Source organism: Trichosurus vulpecula, chromosome 2 (genome assembly GCF_011100635.1).
Source record: "Trichosurus vulpecula isolate mTriVul1 chromosome 2, mTriVul1.pri, whole genome shotgun sequence".
NCBI lineage: Eukaryota > Metazoa > Chordata > Mammalia > Diprotodontia > Phalangeridae > Trichosurus > Trichosurus vulpecula.
Genome location: NC_050574.1, coordinates 228585594 through 228607711, shown reverse-complemented (window position 1 = coordinate 228607711; position 22118 = coordinate 228585594). Strand labels below are relative to the sequence as shown.

At 37.6% G+C, this 22118-nt stretch overlaps 1 protein-coding gene across 1 annotated transcript in view; it reads left to right on the top strand.

Annotated features, from left to right (window-relative positions):
* Nucleotides 1-22118, top strand: part of OLA1 (Obg like ATPase 1) — a 256189-nt gene that overhangs the window by 43336 nt on the left and 190735 nt on the right. The window contains exon 4 of the mRNA XM_036746503.1: nt 1219-1346. Within this exon, the coding sequence (XP_036602398.1) occupies nt 1219-1346 (128 nt within the window). The remainder of the gene's footprint in view (nt 1-1218; nt 1347-22118) is intronic.

Sequence of the window (22118 nt, the reverse complement as noted above, 5' to 3'; positions counted from 1 at the left end):
ATTACATTCATATGCCATAATTTGTTCAGCCATTCCCCAGTTGATGGGCATTTCCTCAATTTACAATTCTTTCCCACCACAAAAAGAGCTGCTATAAGTATTTTTGTTCATGTAGGTCCTTTTCCCATTTTTATGATGTGTTTGGGATACAGCCCTAGAAGTGGTAAAAAGACTAATTTTTTTTTTTTAAGAAAAAAAGGAAAGAAGAGGAACAAGAGAATAAGTTCAAAGAGGCTCATCATCAGGTTGGCATGTGGAATGATGGATATTTTGGTCACAGCAACTCTTAAGGACCATCTACTAAGTTGTAGAGGGTTTTGATGTATACCTTATTGAGGGGAGCAACCTTACCAACTGAATTACATGTCCCTGAAGTATGAATGTTTGGTACTTAAGTATATCAAGTATAGATCTAACTGTGTCACATTTTGGCTCAAGAAGCTTTAGTTGCTCTCTGTTGCTGATATAAATTGATCTATTGGGCATTTCAGACTCTTGTCCCACACTATCTTTCTGGACTGATTATGTTCTAGCCAAACTCTATTATGTCAGTGCCTTTATACGGGCTGTCCTGCATTCTGAAATGGTCTCCCTTTACACCTCTGTCTTATGGAAACCCTAAGTTCTTTAAAGGCTTAGCTTAAATGTCATTGCCTACATCCTTTCCTGACTCCTCCAGTAGTTAGTATTCTTCCTTGAAAAAATTAGTCTGTTTACTTTGTTTATATCGGGTATTTACTTACCTCTGTACATGGTTTTTTCCTAGTGGAACAGAAACTTTTCTTTGTCGGATTTTGCTTTGTTTTTGATCTTTGCCTTTGGTTCCCCAGCATGTGATAACAATATTTGAAATCAAGGAAGGCACTTAAATAAATACCTGTTGAATTGCATGAATAAAAATATTCTTTCAGGATACCTCTGACTTCATGTACAATGTATTTGACTAACATTTTTGTGTATCTCTTGGTTTACCGTAATGCTGATTAAGGAACTTTCTCAGTACTTTTTAATCTTGAGAGTCACTGGAAAACATATGGCTCCTAATTCCCCCTTTCATCGCTTGAGAAAATCTGAATGTATTAAAAGACTGTATTATGTAGATTTTTCCAGAAAAGGAAAATTGGTTTAAATTAAGCTGTTTCAAATGTTGTCAGTGCATTGGGTCGCAACACCTTATTGTACTATTTTATAATGACTAATTTTTTTTTAATCTTTCAGCAAAATTCCAGCCTTTTTGAATGTAGTTGATATTGCTGGCCTTGTGAAAGGAGCTCATGCTGGACAGGGGCTAGGAAATGCCTTTTTGTCTCACATAAGCGCCTGCGATGGAATCTTTCATCTAATGCGTATGTAAACTTGTTCAATTGAATAGTTTAAGGATAATTTTGCTTTTCATATCGAAAAAAGTAGAAAATGATACTTTACATTTTTTATGCCTTTATATTAATCTCATTATTATTTGATACTTGGAATTTTAAGTCATGGTGGGATCCTTGTCCTATGTAAAATATCATTTAAATTTTGTACTGTTATACTGTTCTAATATAATATATTATTGAAAGTGTCCATTGGTTGGCTACATCAGAAATATATTCAGTTTGAGGAATTCTAGGAAATCAACATGACAGTATAAGCAGGTTAGAGTTCCTCTGGTTTTCCAGAGTTGTGGAATTTTTTTTTTTTGTAAGACTTCTTTGGTAATTTTTATGCAATAGAATCTGAATCCTTGGTGTCTTTTATTTAGTTTTCGGATATTAATTGTAATTGGTTGGTCTTTCAGATCCTTAGGGAAGTTTTAAAAGAATTGTTTTTGTGCATGCTCGTGCTTATACAGTAGTGGCTAAAAGAGCTGGCCTGGAAACTAGAAACGCCTGGGTTCAAGCCCTGACTCTAATACATACTTCCTATGTGTCCCAGAGCAAGTAGCTTAACTTCTCACTATTATAAGAAATGTTCTTAGACTGAAAGTTGCAGAGGGGGTACCTTGTCACCCAGGTGCCCATACTAATTAACTCTCTTCTCCTCTCTCCTCCCCTCCCCCTGCCCTTCAAAGTCAAGGTGTCACACAGGCCATGGTCCAGTGGCTCTGATGGGTTATACAGGTTGTCATGGGTCTAAGTTGCTATAACCCTTACGGCATTAAGAACATCCTGTTAGTCCTTTCAAACATTTCATTTTACATACTTATGGAAAGAATTCATGCCGTGCTTGTGGAATATCCTTATTAGTGAAAAAAAATTCAGTCCACTGGTGATAGGCCCTAGACAATCATATGGAAGGAAGAAGGTAGAGGATGCCTAGCCAGGATATCTCCAGTGAATACTTGAATATTACAGACATATCAACAGCAGGATATGTCTGCTAAGCAATTAGTTAATACAGAACTTTTTTGTTTACCTATCCACTGCAGATGGGATCTGGAGGTAATGGAACCAGTTCAGATGTATTTTTTATGTCTACTTTTCCTACAATCCATTGCAACTCTTTGATTTCTTTAAAATATTTAAAGCCACTATATTAAGGATCTATTGATAGATTTTTTTGTTAGGATTAGAATTAAATTCTTAAATTTGGATTAGATCATTAGATATCAAGGTTTTCTTGATATCTAAACTCTGCCCCACCCCTCAGCCACTATTTCTTTTTCTTCATCTCTTGTTGTTGTTTAGTTGTTTCAGTCACGTCTGACCCTTCGTGACCCAATTTGAGGTTTTCTTGGCAAAGATAATTGGATTGGTTTGCCATTTCTTTCTCTAGATCATTTTATAGATCAGAAAACTGAGGCAAAGATAGTTAAGTGACTTGCCCAAGGTCACACAGTAAGTGTCTGAGGCTAGATTTGAACTCAGCAAGATGAATCTTTCTTACTTAAGGCCAAGCACTCTATCCATTCCTCTAGCCTAACTGTCCCATGTATTTAGTTGCAGACTCTTTATGTTTGAAAGTGATTATAGTATACAGAAAGTGCTAATTTCATGTGTCAACTTTAGTGAAGCTATTTTGAGAATGCTTTTTTTTCGACAAGAATTTCTTTTGTAGTTAGGATTTACTGTGGTTATCTTGCTAGTTTAGACATTAGCAATGTTATATTTAAAGTTGATAACCAGGTTGGTAAAACTAAACTGATAAAAAAAAAAACCTGAAATTGGGAGTCAGATTTTGTGGAGAAGAATATTGGATTTGTTGGATTTAACAAAACTGTACCATTATCTGTTCTGTTAGTATAAAAAAGTGTTAAGTGCAAAATCTTTTAAATCTACACAGTTCTTTAGAATGGATTCCAAAGTACCGTTCTTCATCTTTGAGTACATTGGTAGGTGTGTTGGGCTGAGCATTATCTCTATTTGCCGTCTTATTTTTTAACTTTGGGTAGGGAAGAAAGTCTAATGCCAACAGCATTAAAAGATATAAATAGCATCATATCCCTCCTTTGGTTGTTTTGTTCTGAAAAACAAGTGAAAGACAGTTCCATAGGAACAGTGTTATAAAGAGATGATTGTTAAAGCAAGCATTTTGAAGAGATGGTGGAATTTTGTTACATTTTAGCTTGGTTATATTATACAAATGATCTTATTTTGACACAGTTAACATTAGTCAGACAGTATCATAAGGAACAGGACTAAATACATATAATGAGAGAACCATGTTTGAAAAATGTAGTTTTTTGAAAGCTGTGCCTGTGAAGCATAAGCTGCTATAGTTTTAATTAAGCTGGAGGTATGGACCTTGTAATAATGGATGGTATCTGTTACCCAGTTCTGGATGGTTCTTCACCAGGTTAGCTTTAAGATGATGATTTTTTGGCCACAGCAATACTAAATGATCGACTACTAAGTCAGAGAGTTTGTGGTATGTGGAAGGAGTACCTTTGTGAGTTAAATTACAGATTCTTGAGTTATTGAAATGAGAATTTTTCATTTAGATGAGGGCAGTTTGGGTAACTTCACTTATGTGTGTTTGAATTGTTGCAGTCTGTCTATATTTTGTAGGTGGTGATTTGAACCTTGACTGTTCTAGAAGAAGAGTAAGAATTAGAAAGTCAAGACATCACTCTGTGATGTCATTGGTCCCCTTTGAATATGAAGGATGAACAACAAAACAACAATGCTAGAAGAGAAGCCTCAGTGTGTTTTAATGCCAAGAAAACACTTTGGAAAGGTAGAAGGACCTGTGTAGACCCATTCTGTGACACGTACTGGCTGTTGTCCTAGGTTTCAGTGCTCCGTCAAGATACACACTTCACACATCAGTACAAATCAATACTCAGCCATTTTTTTTCATACTTTGTGATTCTTATATATGTGTTTTCATATGGCCTGTACAGAGTCTATGAGCTAGAGGCCTTATTTTCATGTCTAGACCACCTTCATTTACATTTTTTCCATTGATTTATTCCCTTGGTACTCTTGACCCTTTCTTCTTCTGGATAAATTTTGCTATTTCTTTTCCCTAGCTCTATAAAATTCTTTTTTGGTTGTTTGGTATGGCACTGAATAAATAACTTAGGTAGAATTGTCATTTTTATTACATTGGCATGAGTAGACCCATGAGCAATTCATATTTCTATAATTGTTTTGATCTGACTTTATTTGTGTGAAAAAATTGCTTTTTGGTCTTCATTTATTTCTTCCAAACTTAGAATCATGGGTCAGTGATTTAGAGCTGTAATGGATCTCAGTGACTGACTAATCCTACCCTCTCATTTAATAGATGAGTAAATTTGGGTCCAAAGAGACTTTTCTAAGGTAACATGGGTAAATCTTTTAAGTTCTTAGTCAATTGTGATCTTTAATTGTGAAAGTTCATGTACTAACAGAGTTATAGATCTTTGTTGATCTGATTAATGATGATGATGATGATGATAATTTGACCACCAGAAAGCTCCAGTTGGATTGAAAATTGTATTGAAAGGGAAAAGGAGCTATAATCTAAGTTATATGTAGGGTATAATGCTAAGGAAAATCATGACGCGTGCTGCCTAAGTCCACTACCATTTCTGTGTTATGTAATCTTAACTGAATTCTTGCTATGGCAAGGTAGTCTTTTTACACCTAATTAATTTACTATTTCACTCACTACATCAGCATTTTCAAACTTCTTTATTCCTCCTCAGATCTCACAGAGCTTCCTTTCCCCCATTTTTTCAGCTAAGAACTTTGCTTCATATTTCACCAAAAAAATTGATGCCATTCACAAGAGTTCTTTCTTTCCCTTCCTTTCATTATCTCATATTGTTCAGATGCCTTCTGCAGTTGTGTCCTCCTTCCCCCATTTCATTTGAAGAAGTGGTCTTTTTCCTTGCCAAAGCTAATCCCTCTTCATGCACAAATGATCCCATTCCATCCTGTCTTCTCCAGGACATTGCCCCCTCTATCATTTTTACTTTCTCACTCATCTGTAATCTCTTCTTCCATTTCCTCCCTTTTTTGACTAAACTCCTTGAAAAGACTGTTTACAGTAATAGATGCTTTTACTTGCTTTTCTCTCACTCTTTTCTTAACTCTCTGCGGTCTGGCTTTTGGCCTCATTATTCAACCAAAACTGTTCACTCCAAAGTTAATAATAATCTCATAATTGCCAAATCTGATGACCTTTTCTCAGACCTCATCCTTTTTGACATCTCTGCAAAGTTTAACACTGTTGATCATTCTCTTCCCCTGGATATTCCCTTCTTTCTTGGTTTTTTTATGAGAATGCTTGACCTACTTGATCTTGTACCCGTCTTGATTACTCCTGCTCTTCCTCTCCCTCCACCTCCTGATCTTCACCCAGGTCATACCTGTTAATGTAAGGGATCCTTACTGCTCCATCTTGGGCCCTCTTCACTTCTACCTCTGTACAGTTTGTCTTGGTGATCTCATCTGCTCCCATGGTTTCAATTATCTTTATGCAGACAACTCTTAGATTCACTTGTCCAGTCTTCTTTCCAGACCTCCAGTCTGGTTTCTTCAGTGCTTTTTAGACATCTCAAATTTGATGTCCTATAGACATTTTAAACTCAACATGCTCAAAACTGAACTCATTTTCTTCTTATCCCACCCAACTCTTCCCCTCTTCCAAATTTCCCTCTTAGTCTCAAAGATACCATTATTCTCCCAAGTGACTCAGGCTCCCAACCTAGGTGTCATCCTCAACTCCTCATGATCTCTTATTTCCCATTCCCTCCCCGTATCCAATTGTGTGGAACAGTAAGTCCTTACTGAAATAAGAATCAGAGGTCTCTCAAGGTAAGACAGACTCTTTATTGGCAAGTCTTGTGCTAGAGTTGGGCATCACCTACCCCAGGGCGGACTGATGTAGGGAGGCCCCTCACAAAAAGCAGGCAGGCAGTTATATACCCTTGTACAAATAATTCCAAGAAAAACTTGAATGCAAAGCAATTTAGAGAAAAACCCCAATAAAAACAATTCAGAGAAAGACTTTTCCCTTAATGCCAGGACCTCTATCTCTATTGGTGGAGATGAATGGCCTCACATTCTAGGAACAAGGAAGTACCCTCATACCCGACCTGAATACACATTTCAGTTAGTTTCCTTATTTGACTAAAAGAGATAGAGATAGCAGTTGCAAAATTTGTAATCCTATGTGCATGCAGGATGTGGGTGTATCTGACTATATGGCTTTTCTCTTCAGAGAACCTTCATGTGTGTGCAGGTTTAAGCAGGGGGTGTGGGGGCAGCTTAAGCTCTATAGGGACTAAAATATTAGGTATCTTTTCCCCTTAAATGAGAAACTTAAATGAGAAACTTTCCGCCATTCCACTCACAATCAGTGGTCAAGTCCTGTAATTACCACTTTGTAAAAAAATAGCTACAGCTCCCCCTCAACTCTGGCACAGCCATCACTCTGATGCAGGCCCTCATCACTTCAAGCCTGTTCTATTGCAGTAACTTGCTGGTTTATTTTACTGCCCCAAGACTTTCTCTTGGAATATTGCTTAGCCAGCTGATTTTTCTTCCTGTCTCAGGTCTCACCCCATTCCAATTTATCCTTTATTCAACTTTCAAATTGATTTTCCTAAAATGCAGATCGGATGTAATCAGTTCTTGTTTTGATGAACTCCAGTGGCTCAGCACTTAGCACAGTGTCTGCCACATAATAGGGGCTTAATAAATGTTTATTGATTGATTGACTGAATGGCTCCTTGTAAAATGTAAAATCCTTTCCTTGGCTTTCAAAGAAAAACCTTCATAACATGGCCCAATTCTACCTTTCTAATCTTCTTATTGATGGGGTGCCTGTGCTTGGACCCTAATTCTAACATCACATTTCCCCTTAACCTCTGCTTGGGTGCCTGTGCCTGAACTCCAGTTCTAAAATCACATCTCTCCCTAGCTTCAAAGTATTGGCCCAGGTAGCCTCTCTCCAGTTCAAGGGCAGCATGCCTTACCAAAACAACTAGTTCTCAAAGCATATTCTCTCACAGGCAACCTCTTTCTAGCTAAAGGGCAGTGTGCCCCAAAATTATCTCTGCTTCTTCCTCAGTAAGCAGCTATGCCCAATTATAGATTGATTCAGGATGCTGATAACTGACTATACACTGAGTCTAACATACATCCTAGACATAGTCAAATGTATACTCCCTTACATTAATCTTGTCTAACAACAGACGTGATGGAATCCACCTGGATATTCCCAGTCAGCTGTGAACTTTTGGTGACTTAGTGATGTTTCACAGCAAAAATCATGCCCCTGGTAGCCCCTCCTTGGGCTGTTTAACAGTGAATTCTGGGTAAGATACCTGTACAGTAGATACAAAAAGTGCAAGTTCCTTTAAGAACTGACCACCCCTTAATCACGCCTAAACCACTCCCTAATCCCACACCAAAAGACCTAAATGACAGGTTTCATCCCTAAATCTTGTACTTAAACTTTCCCTGTAGCTCTGTATGGTTGCAGGTTCCCTAAAAACTCTTGCCCGTTTTATTTACGTAAAGCATAATAAACCTTTGCCTCTTTGACTTAAAGAATGATTGGGTCTGTGAATTCATTCCAGGCAACCTGGGAACTTTGGTTTGGGATTCCTACATCCCTGAGGTTCATTTCTTCCTCAACATTGTATCTTATTCTTCTTTAAATCTCTGTGATTCAGTGAAACTGACCTCCTTGCTGTTCCTTGAAGAAGGCACTCTATCTCCCAACATGGGTTGTATTCACTGGCTATCCTCCATGCCTGGAATTCTTTCTTCGTCTCTCTCTTCATAGTTCTGCCTCTTAGCTTCCCTGGCTTCTTTCAAGTCTGAGCTAAAGTTCCACCTTGTATAAGATGTCTTTTCCAGTCCTCAGTCTTAGTTACCTTTCCTCTGCAATTACCCTCAGTTTATCTTGTATGTGTCTGGTTTGTATATAACTCTTTGCATATTGTTTTCTTCATTTAACTATGAGTTCCTTCTAGAGAGCTCCTCCAGAGAGGCTTCTAGGTGACACAGTAGGTATGAGTTCCTTCTAGAGAGCTCCTCCAGAGAGGCTTCTAGGTGGCACAGTGGGTAGAGTTCTGGGCCTGGAGTCAGGAAGTTATAAGTTCAAATTTGGCCTTAAACACTTGCTAGCTATGTGACCCTGGGCAAGTCACTTAACATCTGTTTGCCTCAGTTTCCTCATCTCTAAAATGGAGGTAATAATAGCACTTACCTCTTATAGTTGAGAGAATAAAAATGAGATAATATTTGTAAGGTGCTTAGCATAGTGCCTGACACATAGTAAGTACTACATAAATGCTAGTTGTTGTTATTATGATGACTATTATTACTTTTCCATTTCTTTGTATTCTCAACTCTTAGCACAGTGCCTGGTACATAGTAGATGTTGAAGATGTCCTAGTTGACTATTATAAATTCCCAGAGCCAGTACTGTTGAAGAATACATTATAAGAGCAAAACTCATAGATGCTTTTGAAATTTCTTCCCATTGCAGAATATCCATCCCACTTGGTAGATACAGTAAACAGTTAACCAACTTTAAGGACTTTTTTATTCCTGTACTTAGATGCTTACACAATTGTCATTATAACTGTTTTTTGGTAACACAAAGGATTTACTCCAGATGGGAAATAGACTGTAAGCAAATATTTGGACGGAAATATCTTATATTAACCTTGAAAGAAAAAAGAGTTATAGCCACTAAGAAGGTTTTTTTTGGGGGTGGGGCACAACTTGTTTTCTGTACCATTGAAAGATCGGTATTAGGTTAAACACTTTCAAATGCTACTCAGATTAGACAACTACTAGAAGAATAGACTGGAGGCTTCTGGAAGATAGGAACCTGTCTTTTACTTAATCCACATTGCCTTTAATGTGCAGTATGCTTTTCTGCATGTTTCTGGGAAGCAATAGATGCTCAAAAATAGAAAACAGCCATATTTACTTGAAAATCCTGTTCTAAAATTTCTTCATTCTACAATTTGACAGAAAGGTGGGAGCAAATGATTGAAGCATCTGGAATATGTAGTATTCTTCTCAAGTCATTAGTCTTTGATATTTTAACTCTCATCGACTTACTCAGAGTTATACAGTGATTCATTAAATTAGATTCCAGCTCTCCTTTACATTTTATTTAGCAGTTCCTTGATACTTAGAACAAAAGACTATAGAAGTGAAACTCTGTCTCTTTATGACAAAGAGATAATTTATACTTAAGTGAAGGAGGGAATTATTTACATTTAGAATTTTCTTTCATTTTAGGTTTCAGGCTTAAGCACTTTTCATTCTAGGAGAAAGATCAAGCCATTGCTGCAAATAGTGTATTGGGGTCCACTTTCCTCATATTCAGAGAATGAAGAGGGAGGGAAATGAGAGATACTTAGGCAGGGGATAGGTAGAGAACCGGCACTGACTAGCAAGGATTGACAATATCTTTTGTATTTCAAGGCTGCTCTTTTAATTTAGTTCTTTGTCTGCCCTGGGAAGGACAAAAGACATTGTGAGTAAAGAAGACTCTGCTGGCAGAAGCTTGCAGTTTGAAAGCAGAGAGAGAATGTAGAGAGGGCAATTAAGCAGGGACACCATTTATCTCCATTTTTTCAAATTCTTTGTACGTATAATATGGTAAATTGGGGGATTGATATATGGTCAAATAATTACCTTGTTGAAATTGAGTCAGAGACATTAATAGTGTTTATTTATGCGTTTACCTACTGTCATATTTTGTTGCTTTTGGGAACTACTTCTTTGGGGGCAATAACTCCCAAAATAACACTTTAGCTTTTATATAGAAATTAGCATGTATTATGATTTCATGACAGGATTATTAATATTGAATTATTTTAGCCATGTCTATAGCCAAAAGTGCTCAAAAACTTTCCTAAAAGTCATGCTAATTGCTTATCTAATATTTATATTCTGTTAGTCTATTTTATTTTTCTGGCTGTTGATTTTCAGTTAAAAGCTATATTTTAGTTTTATTCTTTTGCCTTCTCCCTACCTTCCCTCTCTTTTATCTCCTCTTTCCTCTCCCTCCCATGAAATTAGTATCTTCATCATTTAGATTTGAAACTCTGAAAAATTGGTTTTTGGTCTCAGTGTGGGGGAATTCTTTTGTGCCTGATCACTTTTCAGGTATTTGTGGAACTCTCCAGTGCATCTGGTTCCCGTGGTTTCAGAAATAAAACACTTTTAAAATTAAGTGACACTTAACCCTTAGTGTATATAACACTCACAATTTTGGATGAAAATAATCTGAGATTATTTATAGGAAGGGAACTATTTTTTAGATACCTGCAAATTGCTTGAGTGAATTACGCAGTATTAATAATGATAGGGCAAAAAAAATTTTCCATCAGATTAGTTATTATATTTCAAGTCATTTTGTGCTGTATTCCAAATTTTATTTATTTGCTCATAAATTATGTTTACTTAAGGACTGAAATATAAGATTGCATTTGACTTTTAATAATATAAGCTGTCTTAGTAAGTCCACAGCAAATCTGCATTTAAAACCTTTTTCTCCTTCAAAAAATATGTTGGCTTTTTACATTTAAGAAAATGCAGATGGGGGGTGGAGCCAAGATGGCGGCTGGAAAGCAGGAACCAGCCTGAGTTCCCTGCTGAACCCCTCCCAAAACCTATAAAAAATGGCTCTGAACCAATTCTAGAACGGCAGAACCCACATAACAGCAGAGGGAAGCAGGGCTCCAGCCCAGGACAGCCTGGATGGTCTCTAGGTGAGGTCTATCCCGCATGGAGCTGGGAGCTGGGAATGGAGTGGAGCAGAGCCCAGCCTGAGCGGCGTGGACCAACAAGACCAGCAACCGGGCAGAGCATGCCCTAGCGCCCTGATTCAGTGAACTGCGGCAGTTACGAGACTTCTCAACCCACAAACACCAAAGACTGCTGAGAAGTTTAGTGGGGAGTGGAAGGAGTTCGCAGTTCGGCTTCCAGCCCCGGGGGCAGCGGAGGTGGGGCAGCTAGGGCTGCTGCTGCTTCCGGCTCCAGGCCCACCTGGTGGGAGGAATTAAGTGGCGGATCAGAGCAGGGGTGCACAGCCTGCCGAAGATCTGAGCCCAGTTCGGGTTGGGGGTTCTTGGGGAAGGAGCAGTGCTGGTGTGGCAGAGCTGGCACCTCCCCCCCAAACGTGGAACGTAGAACTGCGTAGTCTACAAGCAGTCATACCCCACTGAAAAACTCAAAGGTCAAGTTAGTTGGCTGGGATTATGGCCAGGCAGCGAAAACGCACCGAGATTCAGTCTCAGACTCTGCATTCTTTCTTTGCTGACAAAGAAGACCAAAACATACAGACAGAAGAAATTAATAAAGTCAAAGAGCCTACAACAGAAACCTCCAAGAAAATCATGAACTGGTCCCAGGCCATGGAAGAGCTCAAAAAGGATTTGGAAAGGCAAGTTAGAGAAGTAGAGGAAAAATTGGGAAGAGAAATGAGAAGGATGCGAGAAAACCATGAAAAACAAGTCAATGACTTGCTAAAGGAGACCCAAAAAAATACTGAAGAAAATAATACCTTAAAAAATAGACTAACTCAAATGGCAAAAGAGCTCCAAAAAGACAATGAGGAGAAGAATGCCTTGAAAGGCAGAATTAGCCAAATGGAAAGGAGGTTCAAAAGCCCACTGAAGAAAATACTACCTTAAAAATTAGATTGGAGCAAGTGGAAGCTAGTGACTTTATGAGAAATCAGGATATTATAAAACAGAACCAAAGGAATGAAAAAATGGAAGACAATGTGAAATATCTCCTTGGAAAAACCACTGAGCTGGAAAATAGATCCAGGAGAGATAATTTAAAAATAATTGGACTACCTGAAAGCCATGATCAAAAAAAGAGCCTAGATATCATCTTTCAAGAAATTATCAAAGAGAACTGCCCTGATATTCTAGAGCCACGGGGCAAACTAGAAATTGAAAGAATCCATCGATCGCCTCCTCAAATAGATCCCAAAAAGAAATCTCCTAGGAATATTGTTGCCAAATTCCAGAGCTCCCAGATCAAGGAGAAAATACTGCAAGCAGCCAGAAAGAAACAATGTGAGTATTGTGGAAACCCAATCAGAATAACCCAAGATCTGGCAGCTTCTACGTTAAGAGATCGAAGGGCTTGAAATGTGATATTCCGGAGGTCAATGGAGCTAGGATTAAAACCTAGAATCACCTACCCAGCAAAACTGAGTATCATGCTCCAAGGCAAAATATGGATTTTCAATAAAATAGAGGACTTTCAAGCTTTCTCAGTGAAAAGACCAGAACTGAATAGAAAATTTGACTTTCAAAAACAAGAATCAAGAGAAGCATGAAAAGGTAATCAAGAAACAGAAATTGCAAGGGACTTACTAAAGTTGTACTGTTTTGTTTACATTCCTACATGGAAAGAGGACATGTATGATTCATGAGACCTCAGTATTAGGGTAGCTGAAGGGAATATGCATATATGTATATATATGTGAATGTGTATGTATGTATATATCTATGTGTATATATATGTGTGACACAGGGTGAGTTGAAGATGAAGGGAAGATATCTAAAAGAAATAAAATGCAATTAAGGGATGAGAGAGCAACATACTGAGAGAGGGAGATAGGGAGAGATAGAATGGGGTGGATTATCTCGCATAAAGGTGGCAAGAGGAAGCAGTTCTGTGGGAGGAGGGGAGAGGGCAGGTGAGGGGGGAATGAGTGAACCTCGCTCTCATCAGATTTGGCCTGAGGAGGGAATACCATACATACTCAGTTGTGTATCTTACCCCACAGGAAAGAAGAGGGAGGAAGATAAAAAAAAATAAAAGGGGGGGGATGATGGAGGGGAGAGCAGATGGGGGTGGAGGTAATCAAAAACAAACACTTTGGAAAGGGGACAGGGTCAAGGGAGAAAATTCAATAAAGCGGGATGGGTTGGGAAGGAGCAAAATATAGTTAGTCTTTCACAACATGAGTATTGTGGAAGGGTTATACATAATGATACACATGTGGCCTAGGTTGAATTGCTCGACTTCTTAGGGAGGGTGGGAGGGAAGGGAAGAGGGGAGAGAATTTGGAACTCAAAGGTTTAAAATCAGATGTTCAAAAACAAAAAAAAAGTTTTTGCATGCAATTAAAAAATAAGATACACAGGCAATGGGGCGTAGAAATTTATCTTGCCCTACAAGAAAGGAAGGGAAAAGGGGATGAGAGGGGAGGGGAGTGATAGAGGGGAGGGCTGACTGGGGAACAGGGCAACCAGAATATACGCCATCTTGGAGTGGGGGGGGGAGGGTAGAAATGGGGAGAAAATTTGTAATTCAAACTATTGTGAAAATCGATGCTGAAAACTAAATATGTCAAATAAATAAATTTAAATTAAAAAAAAAAAAAAGAACATGCAGACGATTTTTCTACCGTGTTCTTCCCTTCTGCCTTGCTCCTTACCCTCTTTTCTGTCTTGGTAGTTGTTAGGTTCAGTAAAGATTATGATGATCTGAGAAGTTAAAGACCACGTATACAACTTTTTATTTAAAATGCCAGTCTTAAATCCAGTTTAATATTCTTACATGGCTTTTTCTGAATTATATCCTTTAGTGCATGTGAAATGTGATTCAGTGGCATGAAAATGAAGAACTACTTGGGTTATTACCACCACCAACAAAAACATTATGTTTATCTCTTTTTCTTAAGTTGTGATAAAATTTGAGAAACAGAGTGCTCCTTAAAGAAATACTAAAGGATAATTAATTCTCAAACTTTATTTCTTGATTCACGGAATTTCAGAAACTGATTTTTTTTTCATAACATTCGCAGCTATGGAATAATAAATTACGTATTTAGTTTAAAATAGGTTTAAAATCACCATAGGTGCTAGATGTATTAAGCAGAATGTAGATAAAATTCAGTCTTTGTAGTAAGGGTCTGAAGATATACTGTTCACATCTATATTTTGTCTGTACTTTGAAACAGATGGAAAGATAAAAATTTTATTTTTTAATATTTAACTTTTTAAACTAGGTACGTATTACTATTTCATGATTGTATGAAATTATTTAGTAGAAAACAGTTTCCTTAAATTAAAAGTTAAATTTCCTAATCTAGGCTAGCCATTTCAGAGAAACTTGATTTACTTTTGAGAGGTTTTAGGATTTGAGAGTCAGAAATTAATTAAAAACAAACAATTTGTCATTCAGTCAGCCAAGTATTAATCAAATGGCTTCTGTGTACCCAGCACTCTACTGAGGGAAAAAGAATGAGCTTTAGGGAACGTAGCCAGTGAAGAGTTTGATCAAGGGTTCATGAAAGAAACAGTTGGAGAGGGAGTACCAACTCCTTATAGGTTCCCTAATCGCCCTTTTCTCAGGGACCGGCCAGAATGGTAGGAGCTACAAGTCCTACAGTTCCCCTAAGTCTCAATGGGGGCCAGTTGAAGCCAATACAGATTTCCCCCAGCCTTGATGGGGGCCAATCAAGGCACACACAGCATTACACAGTTATGTTTCCCACTTGCTGACCAGTGCCTATTTAATTTATAGGGTAAAAGACAAAGAAGACATTTTGTCAGCAGTAGCCTCCCAGGTTAACTTTAGCAATCTCACCATTTAGCCCAAACGTAGTAAATAATACTTACGTCATCCCTATATCTCACTGCGCTGTCGCAGTAGGAATTATTTTGGTCACTCTCGTCATGAGAACTCTTATGGAGAGAGGACCTGGTATCTTCCTCTTGCAGGTGTAGTAGCCCCAAACTCCTCAGCACCACAGCTATTGAAGCACCAGAAAAGAAAGTTCTCCCCGCAAGTCCTAGGCATTATTAAATTGTTCACTGAATGCAGCTTTATTGACAGAAGGTACATTACCCTTTACTTTGCCCCCTGTGTCTTAAGGACATTTAGGACTTTCCATTCGACTTGCAGCTTAAGCCTTGTAGTTATGTTTTCTACCCATATTAAAATATGAACTCTTTGAAAGCAGGGACTGCCCTACTTTTCTATCAACATCCAGAATGCATAGCACAACAGTTTGAATGTAAGCAAGCTCTTAATGAATTGTTTTTATTTAATTGTTCAATCAACAACTATGTTTTATTTAAATTTTATATTTTCCCCAGTACCTGAGTACTCTGTACACAGTAAATACTAAATAAATATTTGAATAGAAAAATAAAAATTGACTTGTCCAAGGTCACATATCATAAGTAGTTGGTGACAGTCATGGTGAAAGTAATATTTATGGATTTATGGTCTTTGCCAATATTAGAGTTGTGGTTGTGCAATTAATTTATTGAAAACAGCTTGGTATTGCTGAATGGACAGATTATCCTAATGGACAGATAAATCCTGTTTTAGGCCAACAATAAATTTCCTAAGTTATTTTTATGAACAAAATATAAACTCAAACAATTCCAGCTCCCAAATAAGTGATGGAATGCTTGAACTAGAAGACACATCATCATTATAGCATCATATGCTTTCTACTATTTTAGCTGTGGTTTTTTTTTTTTGAGGGGGGAGGGATGACAGGACAGGGGGGCATTTCTGGTTATTTTCACTTGGTACCACTGATAATTTTAGTTTTAGTAGTTTGTTATTTAGCATATTTGGATTTGTTTTGATACCATAGAGTAAAATAATTCTTTGCTAATGCTGTTGGGAACTGCTGAGCACACAATATCATTTAGTTATGCTCCATTAAATGAGCATTATGGTAGGCAAAAGCATAAGTTATATCTCTCTAGCTTGTGTGGTTCCTCTTTTTCATTATTCCAGGTAAGGTATCTCACTTGCTCCTTAAATGCTTTTTATTTTCAAAATCTGGAACTAGGGTATACCTTAGTAATGAGATTCTTTTTTAAAAAATAAGTTTTTATTGAAGTCTTTTTTTTTTGCATCTCCATATAACAAATAGTATTTTTCAAAGACAAAGAAAAAGACGAAAGAAATCAGCAGAACTGATTAATATAGTGAAAAATCTGAATGTATGTGCAGTATGTAGTGCCTATGGATTTCCTGCCTCCATAAAGGAGTGGGTAGAGAGTGTTTTCATCTCTTCAGTTGAATCCTGCTTGATATTTATAATTTTTGTTTTTATTTACTTTTAGGTCGAGTGTGCATGTGTATGTGGTGGTGTTTCTTTCCATTTACATTGTGGTGGATACTATATATATAGTGTATAAGTGTTTCTTGGCTCTACTTACTTCACTCTACATCAGTTCAAATAGATCTTTCCATGATTTTCCATATTAATTACGTAAATAATTTCTTATAGTGATTACATCAATGTACCAAAATGTATTTTGTCATTCCCAATTGATGGACATCTACTCTTTGCTATCACAAAAAGTGCTGCTTATAAATATTTCGGTATATATAAAAACATTTTTCTTATTAATGCCTTTCTTGGAATAGAAGCCTAGCAATGTAGTCTCTAGTTCAAAGGGTATGGACATTTTGGTTACTTTATTTGCACAATTACAGATTACTTTCCAAAACAGTTATATTTATTCATAACTCCACCAATGGTGCATTAGTGTGCTTGCCTTCATACATCCCCTCCAGCATTGACTATTACCATTTTTGACTTCTTTACCATTGTAAGGGGTGTGAGGTAAAACCTTAAGGTTATTTTGGTTTGCATTTCTCTTAGTTATTTGGTTCATTCATGAATATGGTTGTCAAACCTTTTCAATTCTTTTTTATCTGTTACTCTGTGTGTGTGTGTGTGTGTGTGTGTGTGTGTGTGTGTGTGTGTATTTTCCCTTTAAGGAGCATTTTGTAATTGAATCTATACAAGTCTTTTGTGTGCCTTGGTAGGTTGATCCTCATAGAGTTTAAGAATTTTGTAGTTATTTGGAATGTCATTTCCTTTAACTTTATTTCTTCTTGGGTTTTGTTATTATTATATAGAAATATTGATTTTTGAGGATTTATTTTGTAGCTTGCAGCTTTTTTAAAGCTATTAGTTGTCTGGTGATCCTAGAGAGAATTTTCTTAGTATACTATCATATCATCAACAAATAAGAATAATTTTATCTCTTTTCCTGCCTTTATGCCTTTTATTTCTTTCTCTTGTCTTACTGGTGGTGTTAGCATTTCCAGATATATGTAAAATTATAATGTGGATAGTGGGAGGCATCTTGGTTTCACTCCTGTATTTATTGGAATAAGTTCTAGTGTATCTTCATTGTGTATGATGCTTTTAATTTTAGATAGGTGCTTTTTATTATTTTAATAAAACAATCCTCTATACCTATATGCTTTTAGCATAAATGAGGCTTTTCCTATGTTTATAATCATGTGGTTTTGGATGTTTTGTTTTTTAATAAGATTAATTATGGTGATTATATTCCTACTGTCGAGCCTTTCTTGCATCCATGATATAAATATCACTTTGTCCTAATGAATGAGTTCTTGGATAAATCACTGTAGTCTGTTAGGATTTTATTTAAAAAGTTTGAGCCTGATAATTTATTAATCATATTGACCTGTAGTTGTTTTCATTTACATCTCTGATTATTAGTGAAATTTAGTCATTTTTGATGATTGTTAACAATTTTTTGGAAAAATTTTGAAATTCTGATTTTTCATGATAATAGCTTGTTTCTATTCTTAGACCGTTTGGTCTAAGAATTTCATTTTTGAAAAATTTTTCATGACAGTCATTGAGGAGTTCAGTACAAAATCCAAGTTGAACAAAGATTCTCTGTAGATGGTAGTCTTTTAAATGCTTCTGTTTTCAGATGATATCATGCTGGTTGCTTCACATTCCCAAATGTTGTAGAGTCTCCTGGAAGAGATGATTTTGTCCTGACTGTCCACATAAAGAAAAACACAAGTGGAGGAAGAAAAATTGCTTTAGGAATCATGGTTCTTTCATTTCTGATATTGCCTTCTATTTGTTGAACCAGGAAAAAATATCAATAACCTTTATCCAGTTGAGTATTTTATTTTTTTTTTTAATTTAAATTTATTTATTTAACATATTTGGTTTTCAGCATTGATTTTCACAACAGTTTGAATTACAAATTTTCTCCCCATTTCTACCCTCCCCCCCACTCCAAGATGGCATATATTCTGGTTGCCCTGTTCCCCAGTCAGCCCTCCCCTCTATCACTCCCCTCCCCTCTCATCCCCTTTTCCCTTCCTTTCTTGTAGGGCAAGATAAATTTCTACGCCCCATTGCCTGTGTATCTTATTTTTTAGTTGCATGCCAAAAACTTTTTTTTTTTTTTGAACATCTGATTTTAAACCTTTGAGTTCCAAATTCTCTCCCCTCTTCCCTTCCCTCCCACCCTCCCTAAGAAGTCGAGCAATTCAACCTAGGCCACACATGTATCATTATGTATAACCCTTCCACAATACTCATGTTGTGAAAGACTAACTATATTTTGCTCCTTCCCAACCCATCCTGCTTTATTGAATTTTCTCCCTTGACCCTGTCCCCTTTCCAAAGTGTTTGTTTTGATTACCACCACCCCCATCTGCCCTCCCCTCCATCATCCCCCCCCCCCCTTTTATTTTTTTTTTCTATCTTCCTCCCTCTTCTTTCCTGTGGGGTAAGATACCCAACTGAGTATATATGGTATTCCCCCTCAGGCCAAATCTGATGAGAGCAAGGTTCACTCATTCCCCCCTCACCTGCCCTCTCCCCTCCTCCCACAGAACTGCTTCCTCTTGCCACCTTTATGCGAGATAATCCACCCCATTCTATCTCTCCCTATCTCCCTCTCTCAGTATGTTGCTCTGTCATTCCTTAATTTCATTTTATTTCTTTTAGATATCTTCCCTTCATCTTCAACTCACCCTGTGTCTGCTCTCTCTTTTTTACATACATATATATATACATATACATACATATACATATACACATATAAACACATATATATGTATATACACATACATATACACATAGATATATACATACATACACATTCACTTATATATACATAAACATATACATACATACATACATATATATATATACACATACATACACACACACACACACACACACACACACACACACACACACACATTCCCTTCAACTACCCTAATACTGAGGTCTCATGAATCATACACATCATCTTTCCATGTAGGAATGTAAACAAAACAGTACAACTTTAGTAAGTCCCTTGCAATTTCCGTTTCTTGATTACCTTTTCATGCTTCTCTTGATTCTTGTTTTTGAAAGTCAAATTTTCTATTCAGTTCTGGTCTTTTCACTGAGAAAGCTTGAAAGTCCTCTATTTTATTGAAAATCCATATTTTGCCTTGGAACATGATACTCAGTTTTGCTGGGTAGGTGATTCTAGGTTTTAATCCTAGCTCCATTGACCTCCGGAATATCACATTCCAAGCCCTTCGATCTCTTAATGTAGAAGCTGCCAGATCTTGGGTTATTCTGATTGGGTTTCCACAATACTCACATTGTTTCTTTCTGGCTGCTTGCAGTATTTTCTCCTTGATCTGGGAGCTCTGGAATTTGGCGACAATATTCCTAGGAGATTTCTTTTTGGGATCTATTTGAGGAGGCGATCGATGGATTCTTTCAATTTCTAGTTTGCCCTGTGGCTCTAGAATATCAGGGCAGTTCTCCTTGATAATTTCTTGAAAGATGGTATCTAGGCTCTTTTTTTGATCATGGCTTTCAGGTAGTCCAATAATTTTTAAATTATCTCTCCTGGATCTGTTTTCCAGGTCAGTGGTTTTTCTAATGAGATATTTGACATTATCTTCCACTTTTTCATTCCTTTGGTTCTGTTTTAGAATATCTTGATTTCTCATAAAGTCACTAGCTTCCACTTGCTCCAATCTAATTTTTAAAGTAGTATTTTCTTCAGTGGTCTTTTGGACCTCCTTTTCCATTTGGCTAATTCTGCCTTTCAAGGCATTCTTCTCCTCATTGGCTTTTTGGAGCTCTTTTGCCATTTGAGTTAGTCTGTTTTTTAACGTGTTGTTTTCTTCAGTGTATTTTTTGGTATTTTTTTGGGTCTCCTTTATTAAGTCATTGACTTGTTTTTCATGGTTTTCTCGCATCCTTCTCATTTCTCTTCCCAATTTTTCCTCTACTTCTCTAACTTGCTTTTCCAAATCCTTTTTGAGCTCTTCCATGGCCTGGGGCCAGGTCATGTTTTTCTTGGAGGCTTTTGACGTAGGCTCTTTGACTTTGTTGACTTCTTCTGGCTGTATGTTTTGGTGTTCTTTGTCACCAAGGAAAGATTCCAAAGTCTGAGTCTGAATCTGATTCCATTTTCACTGCCTGGCCATATTCCCAACCAACTAACTTGACCCTTGAGTTTTTCAATGGGGTGTGACTGCTTGTAGACTAACGAGTTCTATGTTCCATGTTTGGGGGGGAGGTGCCAGCTCTGTCAGACCCACACTACTCCTTCCCTAAGAACCCCCAGCCTGGGCTGGGCTTAGATCTTCAGCAGGCTTTTTCACTCCTGCTCTGATCCGCCACTTAATTCCTCCCACCAGGTGGGCCTGGGGCCAGAAGCAGCAGCAACTGTAGCTGCCCCATCTCCGCTGCCCCCAGGGCTGGAAGCTGAACTGAGAACTCCCTCCACTCCCGCAGCACTTCCCACCAACCCTCTCCGCAGTCCTTGGTGTTTGTGGGTCGAGGGGTCTGGCAACTGCCGCAGCTCACACATCCAGTGCGCTAGGGGCCCCATCTGCCCGACTCCAAGTCTGGTTGTTCCACACTGCCCAGGCTGGGCTCCGCTCCACTCCGTACCCAGCTCCCAGCTCCGTGTGGAACAGACCTCACCCGGAGACCATCCAGGCTGTCCTGGGCTGGAGCCCTGCTTCCCTCTGCTGTTCTGTGGGTTCTGCCGTTCTAGAATTGGTTCAGAGCCATTTTTTTATAGGTTTTTGGAGGGACTCTGTACGAAGCTCACTCTAGTCCCTGCTTACCAGCTGCCATCTTGGCTCTGCCCCCCGCAGTTGAGTACTTTAATTCCATCTTCTTGACTTCTTTTTAAAATTGTAATTTTTAAAGAAAATGTCTTTGTCATCCTGCTGGACTTTATTGAGATATCTGGTATAAGATGTATGTCCAAATAAATTCCCTTCTTGCCACAATTGCTGACCAGCTTTTTCAAGTGCATTTTTGCTGTAATTAATTGTTTTCTGTGTTTCTATTGGATTTATTGAGAACTTAGTTAGAAAGTTGGTATTTTCTTCTGTTTCATTGTTCTTTTTCTATTCCTCCCCTAAGATTGTTCTAGTGCTCAACTCTTTGTAATATGTTTTAAAATTTGGAAATGCTAGCTAGACCATTTTGATCAACTTTTTTCTTCAGTGTTCCCTTTGATATTGTTGTCTGCTTAGTTTTCCATATAAATTTCATTGTGATTTTTATGTAATTCTTGCTTGCTTAAAATTTCTGCTGAGCTCTATTCTGTTTCCTCCTTCCTTCTTCAAACTGAGGAAAACGGGGAAACCCAAAGAAGCCTATCCCCCCCCCCGCACCTGCCCCCAGCCTACCTGCACTCAGGGCAGTCATAGACTAATTAAAAAGGAAGCTTCTTTTTCTGGGATAATTGGTAGATGAGAGAACAGGTTTAGTTGTGTAAAGGACTCTTATATTCTTTGAGATTCAAATGTTTCTTCCATAACCCAGTATCAGTTTCTCAAAATACATAATCTGACAGCCTATGTTCCCTTAAACATTCCCTTTCCCAATTAATATATTTTTAGTTTTGGTTTCCTCTG